Source organism: Diorhabda carinulata, chromosome 2, assembly GCF_026250575.1.
Source record: "Diorhabda carinulata isolate Delta chromosome 2, icDioCari1.1, whole genome shotgun sequence".
NCBI classification, from domain to species: Eukaryota; Metazoa; Arthropoda; class Insecta; order Coleoptera; family Chrysomelidae; genus Diorhabda; species Diorhabda carinulata.
In genome coordinates, this window is record NC_079461.1 from 30259656 (window position 1) to 30272622 (window position 12967).

The 12967-nt window shown below is 32.5% G+C and overlaps 1 protein-coding gene across 1 annotated transcript; it reads right to left on the reverse strand.

Moving 5' to 3' along the window:
* Positions 1 to 6712: 6712 nt before the first annotated feature.
* On the reverse strand, positions 6713 to 12014 carry LOC130904269 (gustatory receptor for sugar taste 64a-like). The gene is made up of 4 exons (XM_057816933.1): positions 11912 to 12014; positions 8030 to 8347; positions 7283 to 7372; positions 6713 to 6775 (listed from the first exon to the last, which is right to left on the reverse strand). The coding sequence occupies exons 1-4, from the start codon at positions 11984 to 11986 to the stop codon at positions 6713 to 6715; spliced, it is 546 nt and encodes a 181-aa protein (XP_057672916.1). The 5' UTR covers positions 11987 to 12014.
* Positions 12015 to 12967: the final 953 nt, after the last annotated feature.

Genomic DNA, 12967 nt, shown 5'->3' on the forward strand with positions numbered 1-12967 from the left:
AGGAACTAGTACTTTCTAATAACTAGCAGAAAAATATATTGTTGCATATCGTGCTTATTTTATATTTTTTTCTATATTTAAATGTGACCTAAAAATTAAGACATATTTTTCAAATATTACGGCATTCGAGGATGGTCCCAGAAGTACTTGGCCTGACCTAGAGATGGGGGTATGTGTTTAAAGAATACCACTGTATTAAAAAGTTGAAAATCTATACAGCACATGTTTCAAGTTTGAAGACGCCACGTTGTTTAGTCTTTGTTTGGCAGCCATCAATAGTGAACGTTTTCAGTGAATTTGTAGACATGGAAAAAATTTGTCATCGTTATGTGATACAATACTATTATTTGAAAGGCCTTAGTCCAACCAATATAAAAGCTGAACTAGTTTCTATTCTAAGTGAGACCTCTCCTTTGTTATCAACAGTAAAATATTGGGTAGCAGAGTTTAAATGAGGCCGTACGACCTGCAATGATCAGCATTGCAGTGGTCGACCAAATGACATGACAACTCCAGAAATTTTGAAGAAAATCCACAAAGCAGTACTGGAAAAAGGAAAAAAGTATCAACGGTGAGTATTAGGCAACGTTTGAGCGAAGAAATCAAGCAAAAACGGCCGCATTTGACTAATAAGAAAGTGTTGGGTCATTAAGACAATGCATCAGTCACAAGTCCGTTATTGCAATGGCCAAAATTAATGATATAAAGTTTGAATTGCTACCTCATGCGCCATATTCATCAGATTTAGCTTGATGATAGCTTAATGATTCATATTATAAATAAGGTATTAAGCTTATTGAACATCACCGAGAAAAGTGTATTGAGCTAAAAGAAGATTGCGTTGGAAAATAAATATATATTTTTCCTAAATTTTTTACTGTTGTACCAGGTATTTCTAGGACCATCCTCGATTTTGTCAAATTTATGGTTACTCCTGCATTTCTTTGTACATATATACTCAACTTTTGAGAATATTTATGATATATCTTAGTTTATATTTGTTTCAATATGAGGATTCCATGTATCAACTATCATTATCAAGTAGTTAGAGCCTTTGGGTTTCCTTAAATCTCCCTAGTCTCATTGCCTTTCGGTCCTATTACTTCATTAAACAAGTTCTGAGAGGGAATGAAAGAATTTTGTTTTGTTTTCAATGGTTTTACAAACGGTTATTCACAATAATAGGTATCTGTGAAAGAGTGTTCTCGATGTGATCGAATGTGATCTCGAATTAAACGGAAATAGTGGAGCATAGAGAAATTTGGAAAAATGGAATTCGCAAAATTTGATGTAGACGTCCATTCGGGATCCTTTGTCAACCTTTTATGTGCTTTTGTTGCTAAATTATCTAGATTATAGATCTCATCTGATTGAAAATTAGTTTTTAAAACGGGTAAAAAATTACGTAACGACTCATTTCTGTCTCAATCAAAATATGGATTGACATTGACAGATTTCATAATTATATTAATCAATGGATCACCTACAATATGAATATCAAAATAAAAATTTATGAATCCTAATTTGTCATCAATTTAACATTTCAAAAATATGTAGCAGCCAACAATTAAATTGATCTTAGAGATTTGAACGCATCAACCGCTTCTTCAAGAGTAAAAAACCTCGCAATTTATTTCCGATCTGCGGGAATAAGAAGAAATCATCGAGTGTCATACAAAAATTATCCAGCGAATCACCCATCAATTCGATGTTTTGATTGTTCAATAACGTTTTCGATTGAGCTGATTTGTGAGAGCTCGCGTTTTGGTGGTGGAGAATGATTCGTCTTCTGCGATTGGCTTCCCTGATTTTTTCAACACTTCTGGCCACCGAATGCGGATGTATCAATCAAAATTGACCGTTCTACGTTGCTCTAATGGAACGGTGTATGAAGATATTCCGAAAAAACAAGCGACCATTGCTTTGAAGTGCTTCGTGCGTGAACAACTTTTTTTGGATTTGGATTTAATTTCATTTTTTGATCAAGATGAATGTTTCAAGTATCTGTAAACAACTCAAATAACACTTATACGACAACACGCTCTGAGTACGTTCACCATTAAAAATGTCAAATTTGACGTATTCACATCAATATTGCTGCTAACGTATTAGTCACGTGATGAAAGACCTTCACTGTTTCTATTTTACCTCGGCTATCAGTTTTTTAAAAAGTTTGACGTGTTAATTTCGACTAAAGCAAAAGCAAACACTGCAACAATTTACCCCCGTTCACTTGGATTACAAACCTTCAAGAAGACAGAAGGAAAAACTTTCCAAGATAATTTATCCCACGAGTATTATTAATAACTTTTTTATTATGTTCCTGAAATTTGTATTATAACTATAGCTTCTTCACTTTGATACTCATAGGTCACCTGTTGTTCTATAATTATGATTGCCTCTATGTAAAAGAAAAAGAAGAGTTTACAAATAATGCAACTATTGGCAAGAAAAGTTTGCGGTACATAGAGGAAATTGGATAAAGTTAGGTGAAATAAACTACATAATTTTTCTTTCATTATTGTAGTTAATACTGTTTTTTCACTAAAAGAGATTTCAATTATCTAAACTCATATTTAAATAAATTATTAGTAATAGAATTAATTTTGAAAACTAACTAAATCTAACTTTAAATGGCAACAGCCTTGAGGTTTTCCACCGTTTTTATAATTAAATAAAATAATCTAAGATTAACAATTAATTTGTTTTAGTATAACAGCAAATAATGTCTAGAGTAAACTAAAAGCCAAGTGTAATTAAATATTTTGCATCGTGTGTCTTATCATCCATCAAGTATGGAATTAGAAAATATAAAGCAACATAATCAGAAACTGACTAATCAGTTTTCGAAAGTAACGCAATAAATAATCATTTTTGTGTCATCCGACCTTTGCCAACTTGTGGACAATACCTCGTCTTATAATTTTCTTGTTATTCAAATTCATATTCAATAAAACAAGCTTTTACCCTCGGCTTTGCTCGCATCGAATCCATTAAATAAGTATCAGAAATCATTATAATAGAAAAGAACGGACTCTGTAGCTATATTAGAACCTGAGATATAGATCTTTGAATGTAGAAAAATTGCCAAAAACCTACAAAAATCCATAACTCCACATTGAATGTCCGCGCCCAGCTCCTCTCCAACTCAACCGATTTAAGTGTTCAAAAACTCAAAAGAAAGAAGGTGTTTCAACGAGTGTTCTTAAACCAAAACGAACTCTGTAGCTATATTAGAACCTGAGATATAAATCTTTGAATGTAGAAAAATTGCCAAAAACCTACAAAAATCCATAACTCCACATTGAATGTCCGCGCCCAGCTCCTCTCCAACTCAACCGATTTAAGTGTTCAAAAACTCAAAAGAAAGAAGGTGTTTCAACGAGTGTTCTTAAACCAAAACGAACTCTGTAGCTATATTAGAACCTGAGATATAAATCTTTGAATGTAGAAAAATTGCCAAAAACCTACAAAAATCCATAACTCCACATTGAATGTCCGCGCCCAGCTCCTCTCCAACTCAACCGATTTAAGTGTTCAAAAACTCAAAAGAAAGAAGGTGTTTCAACGAGTGTTCTTAAACCAAAACGTATTCTGTAGCTATATTAGAACCTGAGATATAGATCTTTGAATGTAGAAAAATTGCCAAAAACCTACAAAAATCCATAACTCCACATTGAATGTCCGCGCCTAGCTCCTCTCCAACTCAACCGATTTAAGTGTTCAAAAACTCAAAAGAAAGAAGGTGTTTCAACGAGTGTTCTTAAACCAAAACGTATTCTGTAGCTATATTAGAACCTGAGATATAGATCTTTGAGTGTAGAAAAATTGCCAAAAACCTACAAAAATCCATAACTCCACATTGAATGTCCGCGCCTAGCTCCTCTCCAACTCAACCGATTTAAGTGTTTAAAAACTCAAAAGAAAGAAGGTGTTTTAGCGAGTGTTCTTAAACCAAAATGAAGTCTCTTGAATAGAACCTGAGATATTGATTATTTAATTGATTAATTTCAAAATAATATATTTCTCATGAAACTCTCTCGTACTGCTTATTACAGTAAAGAGTCGATGCAAGGCCGGATTAATATTTATAAGGCCCGGGGCTAAAATAATGACGAGGCCCCCTTAAGGCATTCGGAAACCCCGAAAAACAAGAGTAATAATAGTGATAGGCATTTCCAATAAATTTTCTATACCACATATTTATATAACTATATCTCAGAATCTCAGTAAGAATATATACATTCGAGTATACATTTATGTGCTCTTTTGAGTACTACATGAAAACATGATGGGGTCCTCTTGGACCTGGGGCCCGGGGTTAGAGCTCCCCCCCAAGCCCCTAGCTTAATCCGGCCCTGAGCCGACGTCTTACTATTGTCAACTGGTATTGTGAACCAGAATTCATCCATGCATCGTCAAAACGTAAGTACAAATCTATTTTTAACGCACAATCAAGTGAGCAAAATTAGACAATGTCCCAAATTGAAAATAAATCAAATCCAAAACAAGGAAGATGGAAATCGGCAGCTATGGAAACTAATTATGTTTAATTGAGTATGGGCAATAAAAAGAATGTTTTAAAAATCATTGGGGAACATAACTGGCATGAGTCACAGAAAAAGTCATCTTTCATTGTTTTAAAAATCATTTCAAGTAAAATACACATTATGAACTCAACAATCAAAATAAAAACATTGGTATTCGAGTGAGTTCAGTGAATTTTTTCCATCTATGTATGAGACTTAGACAAGGAGAGACTAATGGACACGTAATATTGGACATTGTGTTTGCTAAGTATTTGTTACCAAAATTAGAGGGACCCAATTTTTTAGGAGCCACTATTTCTTTCTTGTAGCGTGTGTTTATTTTTGTGATTATTAATTTACGTAGAATTTATTTTGGACCTATTGAATTTGTTAATAATCGTGCAGTGTGTTGCTTATGGTTATGAAAACAGAAATGATGATGAGAAGAATTAAATTGGCTTCATTATTTTCAGAGATATTTCCAGTACTTACTATTAAAGTTATTAAATTATGCAGTAAAAATTTAATTGCCTATATTCTATGATTTTTATTAATAATTTTCCAAAAATTATCTACGCTCAAAGACCGAAAACCGCCAGGGGCCGTTTAAAACAGCCACAACGCGTTCTGTGCGCTTTGCTTTTGCCAGAACGCGTTGTGGCTAATCTGATATAGCCAGATATAGACAACGTTTTCATATTCATGAACAAACCCAATCAAGTAAAATTAGAACAAAAATTAACATATGGAAATTACTGCCAAATGAACATAGTTTATACAAAATGTTTAACAGGCCGAGCTTTATGTTCAACGGTGGTAAATTACTATTCACTATGCTTGGAAAACATTTTCTCAAAATAGTTTGTCTCTACTGTCCCATTCGCAAATAAAGCAGCAAAATTTTCTCCACCAAAGCAAAAGTGTTATGACTTCAAAATAACCAAAAATTTTTCAAGCTTGTTTACTATATTCAATGTCTTTAAGAAAGACATGTCTTTCATGTCAGAACCGTAAGCAACCGACAATCAAAAAAGTTTATTTCCGGAATGCAAAACATTGTTTTCAAACTAGTTTTTGAGGAGTCAATGAATAATCTCTAGCGACGCAAAATTTAACAAATGCATCAAAACATAATCGTTAGTACAATCAACTACATCAACTGCTTTATTTCATTATCATTCGTCACGATGTCGACAATGAGAAGTTTTCGTATTAGAAAGTAAAATTTACAGTCCTTGAATCAATTCAGACCCCAACAGCCTAGCATGTTTTTCAGATAGAATCAAATCACGTTTTAAATCATTCAAATCACTTTTTGTCAATAAATGCGGGTGATTTTAATTGAATCACTATCTTTAGGTACCTTATTGTTCTCACTTAGAACAAATTCCGGAGTAGAATCCTCACTTTCTTGTCGATTTGGAGGCTTTGACACGTCTCCGTGTAGGATAGAGAAGCTTAGATACTGGATAGTGTGTTTGGCCTTTTGTTTGAAAGAAAGAAAAATAATAATCACTTACACGATCGTTTGGTTGAGTCCAAATCATTGGTATAACAAATGGAATATGTCTGGGCTCTTGTTTAGACCACATTATAGCATATAATATAAACTTTTATGTGGAACCTTGGATTTATTTCGATTTCTCATAGGAAATCCCCGACAATCTAAACAGCACTGTTTAATTAATGATGTGAAATATCGATGCTGAGATGTGTTAGTTAATTCTTCACACACTGCCGCTGTTTTTTGATCACTTTCCTGTCATATTTACATTGTAATTGAATTCAATATTAATACAGATATGCCAAATAATATGCCAAAAAGTCATGTATATGAGGTCCGTAATGAATATGTAGCTGTCACAAAAAAAACTGGACGTGATTGAAACAACATTATTATATATTGTTAATGAGGCCACATCAACATGAATAAAAATCATCACTAAGATTCGTGTGACAAAAGCAGTATTTACTAGTTTAATTATTGTCTTTAATTAATTAATGTGTTTTTTTTTTCAGTTTCCTCTTTCTATCTCTATAGAGTCTTTTGAAAACCTCAATTTTTAACCATTCTCATCTTCATGCATTTAAATATCGTCAATGGTCATAATTACATTTGTTGAATGAAAACACAAACACAGTTTGGTTGTGAAGTGAAAAATTTATTTACCAATGACAAATACTCATGAAGAATTTGGGAAAAATTGTATTAATACCAATTCGTAGGCAACGATTGCTCCAGCCATCTGAAAAATTTGAAGAAAAGAAAATGATTAATAACTTCACAAAGTTAAAAAACAAATGTGCGAACTATGGCTTTTATGGCTACTATAACTTTTGGTTATATAACTATAACTCTTGGTATTACAATTGTCAATTTTGCCTGAAAACTGTCTTATTTAGGAAGCATCAGACGGAACTGGAATAGGAGTGTACGGGTCCAGAACCAAAAATTTTTCAAGCAGAAATCTATGCAATTGAAAAATGTGTTCAATCTAGAGAGGAACTATCGCAAACAGAAGATCATCATCCGATAATCAAGCAGCCACATTTTCTCGAAGTGTGAAATACTAAGGAACTCCAGAGCACTACACCGCGAAGTTTACTTGACGACGCTAAAAACCCTTGGTCTTCTTAAGCCAGATTATACCTAAAAAGGGATAAACTGGTGTCGACTCAAATACATTGGGAAGCACTGGTGAAAAGACTTCGTTCCACGACATACAATTTTATTATAATTTAAAAGCTACTACCTGTAGTATCAACCCTCGTGATATAGCAAAAAAGTTTTTTCCAGATAATGATAATTCCCACGTTGCTACATGATAAGTCAATCTTTCAATCTGTGAACAAAATATAACATTAAAACTTGGATAGCGTGAACACAATAATAGTTTTATGTTCATCACGTAGTAAATGATTAATAAATACAAGGTTTTGCTATTAAATAACATGGAATATTTTATTTCCAATTTATACATTTTTAGATATACCTAAAACGCTCCAAGTGACCTTCCACTACTTGAAACATTGCTAGAAGCCTTCAGGATGCGGGACTCTGTTTCCCTAGTCTTAGAATGTCGTCTCAATAATTTTTAAAACGCACTCAAAAAGATATACGATAAGTATTCGCTGAGATGTACTTGTTTCAATACATAATAAGTTTAATTGCTAAGTTTCATATGAAATTTCAGAGCAATTCGTTGCTTTACATTAACATTTTTGCGGTGAAATAAAGAAATAATCGAGACGCTAAAATGTTTTACGGTTCTAACGATTACTGGCGTATATTGTCGTATAGTCAGTTTAATTTTTTTATAGCCATACCTTGTATAGTGAAGAAATTAGGGAAAGCGAATGAAAATATCAAATTATCAAATATGTAGAACAGAAACGAGAATAAAGAATGGAAAATTGAAAATAAACAATAAAAAATTTGAACAAGATTGAGACAAGGGATATTTTCATATATTCATCTTCACTAAAATATATTCTGTTACCTCCAAATTGTAAGCCGAAGTTGCTACGGTATTCAAATAGAAACGGATATTCTTCCATTCCTCAAATACTTCTCCACCACAAATGCATATACAAAATATCCTAGTTAATAACAATGCAAAAGATATGTAGAAATAAACTTTTTCAACGATACTTTCAATTGGTTTGAGACTCTTATACAGTTGCAAAAGAATGAAGTACAGATCCAAAAGAAAACAAGTTATTATTACACCTGATAATCTTTCGTTGACAATATAACATAGTTGGGATATCCGAGTATAGTCTTTTCTTATAGTTTTCCAAACAATAACATCATTTACCTAAAACAAAATTGATACAACAATAATATTTGAAGTACTTAAGTTAGATTAAAGTAGATTAGATGAGCTAGTGCGTAAGGCCGCAAACATACCTCGCTAAAATTTTAATCTACTGATCTATTGTGTATCCCGTACTGTTCACCAGTCAGATATGATTTTGCAAAGTTAGCTACCTGTCTGGAAGTTATGCGGCTTAACTCTTTTGGCTTTAAAAAGTTTGAATGTAAGTACCGTAGTCTTTGATCATGGACTGCCTCGCATTCACAAAGGAGGTGCTCGGCGTTTTCCTTTGGTTCCTTATAGAAACGACAAGAGCTGTAATGGGTTTCTCCAATGTTCTCCAGATGGTAGTTCACCGAACAATGTCTAGTAAGCATACCAGTAACCCTTCTTAGCTCGTCTTTGTTAAATGAAAGGGCCTTTTGAGACCTATTGGTGGAATACGAAAGAAATCTTTCGGATTGTTTTAGATCTGAGGTCTTATTTTATGTTTCTAATTTTTCCTCGTTTTTTTTTATAAGAGTCAAGTGCTTGTGGGGCTGCAATGCTATCTTATGGGATGATCTTTGCGTTGCGGTAGAAATAAACTAAAAACTATTTCGATTACATTGGAAAAAAATACTGTAGGCTTAAGAGAAATCACAACAGCTTTGAAATTAATCGATTATGTGACGTAATCTGTAAAAAATCTCGAGAGAATAGCGCTTTTCTTAAAAAACTGCGCTAATACTAGCATATTGTCCGTCCATCTGTAGCAGCCATATCTCCTCACAAGAAGCATAAAGCGAGTTCAGGTCTTTTGCATTTAATTCCTGTATAGTTTTAGATGTGCCAAAAAAAGAGATTTGCAGCATTATTAGGAAAAACATAATCAAATTAAGTGTGCGACGACTTTTTTACTCGTTTAAAGATTACGTCGAGCTATGAGTAACAAATATTAATCGATTATTTTCAATTGCCCAGGTTGCATTTTTTATATGGGTGATTCCGTTCTAACTGTGATATTCAATGTCCTGTATTGTTTTTTTGTACTAGTCATTAATTAATAATCAATTAATAAAAATTTTGTGTTAATTGAATAATTCTTAAGATATTTAAACATTATTTTTATACAATATAACTTGCCACTTAAAGAAAACTTATACTACATCACTTGAATGTCAGTACCGTGTCATGTCCATTCCTAGAATTTACCGATATATTATTAATTTTTTTTGTCGTAACAAATGATTTAAACTAATTACCTTATAAATTCTAATGTTTATGATCAAACTGAGGAAAATTGATGCACTTGTTGTTTAATATCTTAAGTTACCATGTCAGTACCGTGTCATGTCCATTCCTAGAATTTACCGATAAATTATTAATTTTTTTTGTCGTAACAAATGATTTAAACTAATTACCTTATAAATTCTAATGTTTATGATCAAACTGAGGAAAATTGATGCACTTGTTGTTTAATATCTTAAGTTACCATGTCAGTACCGTGGATAAATGAGTCAGTAGCGTGGAACTCAAAATCCGACATTTGTGTCTTGCTCGTGATACTTTGAAGTTGTAGTAAATTCCTCTTAGAGTTTTATTTTTACAGTAAAATAGATGAATAATATGCATAAAAAAGTTAGAAAAGTTAAATTTTAAAATCTTGAAATTTTGAATACAAAAAATCACAGTTAGAACGGAATCACCCATATAATGAATCACAGAATGCCGAAACTGCTTCCAAAGGCTTTTTTACGTTTATGGCGTGCTCAGGGGCGTTAGAGATCCAATTGCTGCAAATAATTTCTGTTTTAAGACGTTTTCTGACTTTTAGAGAAACTGCAAAAGGTGGTTTCTATTGCAACCTACATTGTTGGATTCATCGAAAACGAAAAGTGATAAGCAAAGTAGATAAAGAGTATAATCTATGGAAGATAGAGAGAGAGGGAGCTAGAGAGAGAAGGTAGAGATAAGAGTACCTCATATGGGAGAAAAGTTGAAAGTATATAGGATAAATAGCAGCTCATAAATCTCCCACAATGGCGCTGGTGTAGACAAAGGGTATGGTATGAATGTAGTAGATGAATTGAAGTATATCAAGTTAAAAAATCATTTTAGTTGTTCAAAATAATGTAGTAAATATAACCTAAAAGAAATTTACCTTGTTGCTAATGTGGCGCCACCTTAATTTAATACATTTCGACGGATACTTTTTCTTATACACATATTGTTCTAATTACCTTTTCCCTCCTTATTATTATCAATTAAATATACTTCGTAACTTTGAGTCCTATTTTCCATTGATTAATTTAATCATTAATTATATAATAGAAACTGAAAGTATTTGTTGCAAATTTGGGCGTGAAAATATTTTCTCATCATTTGGTTTTGTCATTTTGTTGTTAACGGACATATCTAAATGATGTTTTTACTAGACGTCGTATTTTCACTAGCTACATCGATCTTTTTAATGAATATCTTCAACATAATATACGAGGGTTGATACCTTTGCTTAACTTTACAGTAGAAGCCCGAATTCGAAACAGTCACATCTCATTATCAAATTATATCTTTCCGAGTTACGTTATGTTTAAAAGATTTGACCCCATCGCAAATTTATGTTTTTCGTGCTTGCACGTATATAAAGAAACTCAGTAGACTGACTACATGTTTACCTTTGAATTTCATCGTGCAAACTTTGTATCAAGATTAGCAATGGTTTGAATGATGTTTTTTTCTGCAAAATATCATATTTAATGAACACATGAAATGAGATAATCTGCTGTCGAATTTCCAACATGAGTCAAAAAATAGATGCAGTGCTCCGAGGATCTTCCCGCTCGAATTATTTGACCCCAGCATAAATTTACGAGGTATAAGGCTACATCAGGGTAATTTGCAGCATAGTGAAAAGGTGGTGTGAGTTTGAAGATGCGTATGACGATCCAGGTGGAGTACCCATAAGTGCTACCACCACACACACAAGTTTTTTAATGTTGAAACATCGACGATAACATGTAGTGCATAAAATACTCAAGGCTCAACTGAAAATAAAAAAATTGTCTAGCTCAGTATAGACAAGACAAAGAATTTTTTTGTTTAGGATTAGCAACAATGGCTGAGTCATCGATCCAAAAATATCTAGGTTCAAGATTCATCAGGGAATATGATGTTATTTTGGGATGATGAAGGGGTAATTTTTGTGAATTATTTACAAAAGAGAGCAACAATTACATAATACCAATTTAGTTAAAAAATTACGTAAGAAGATAGTAGAAAAACGCCTGAGGGGCATCAGGTTCGTCGTAGCAACAGTCGCAATAATATAAAGTATCTTCTAATTAGTCTAGTATCCGCCATATTTTCTAGAATTGTTCCCCAGCGGTTGTTTCCAAAAATTAATATGTGCGGTGAATCAGTGGTTTGGGGAACTTGAACAATCTTTCATTTTTTTCATTTCATTTTTCATATTTTGAAAAATAAAAATCATATTATGTTTTAAAAGTGGTCAGAACCGAAGTAAAGAGATCAATCCCCGTATAATATGCTGTTAAAATGATTCCAAAAAATATAAATACTTACTCTGCATGTTGCCGTGTGTTGAATTTTTTTGGATATTTGCTTCAATCTGTATGTTAATACTGAACCTATTAGCATTATAAAAACATCGGTGTAGTTCCAATAGAAGGTTCTTTGCAAATTTAAAAACTAAAAAATGTATACAAGAGTTTGATTGAGTGAATGATGTGTAAACCGAATGAAATATTTAATTTTTAAATAAATATTGACTCCAATGAAAAACAAAATCTTTTCCTCTCTGACTAAATATCAGATATAGGTCCGTCCAATAAGAAAATGATTCAGAATTATTACTTTTTGTTTGATTTACTCAAAACATCTTATGTGTATTCTATTCTATTTATACCTAATGCATATATTTAAACTATTTATTCACTCAAAGATAAATCACGACACTATAATAGATGCGTCTGCCAAAAAAAAACTACAGTAAACCAATTGGACATTATGTAAAACACAGTTACTCCAATATACTGTTCAATGACTAAAAAGCTTTAAATTCGACACCAAAATAAATGTGTTAGTCAAATTTTCACAGATATGAAACTCCCCAACCTCCTGTCCTACAAAATTAAAATTAATCTCTCACTTTCACATCATTGCGTAAATTTATTAGTAACATATTATATTAGGAATTGATTTGCCTCTTGACTTGCTAAGTTTCCACAATTATTCATATACTACCCATCCAAGACCCTTTGTGAAACTGGAACAGAAATCCTGGTTGCAGTTGGTATCCCTTCAGGTTTATTAGTTTTCTTCAAATAAACGATTAGTTATGAAGCTGCTATCCACAAAATTGTTTACAAGCTACGTATAAAACAAGTTCTCTACTTATGTTTGCCTTTTAAAAGATCCATCCATCTTAAAGCAATTAGTATCCTATTGGTGGGAAATTTTTTGTCGAGATCTTTACTTATTCGATTTTGGATAAATTCGATTCCATCTAGATTGTCTAAATTACATCAAGAATTTTACTGTATATTTGTTAGAGCTCTGTATCGCTGAAGAAAAGTTGTGGGAAATAATTTGGATGGAAAAGTTCAAATTTGCTGGTAT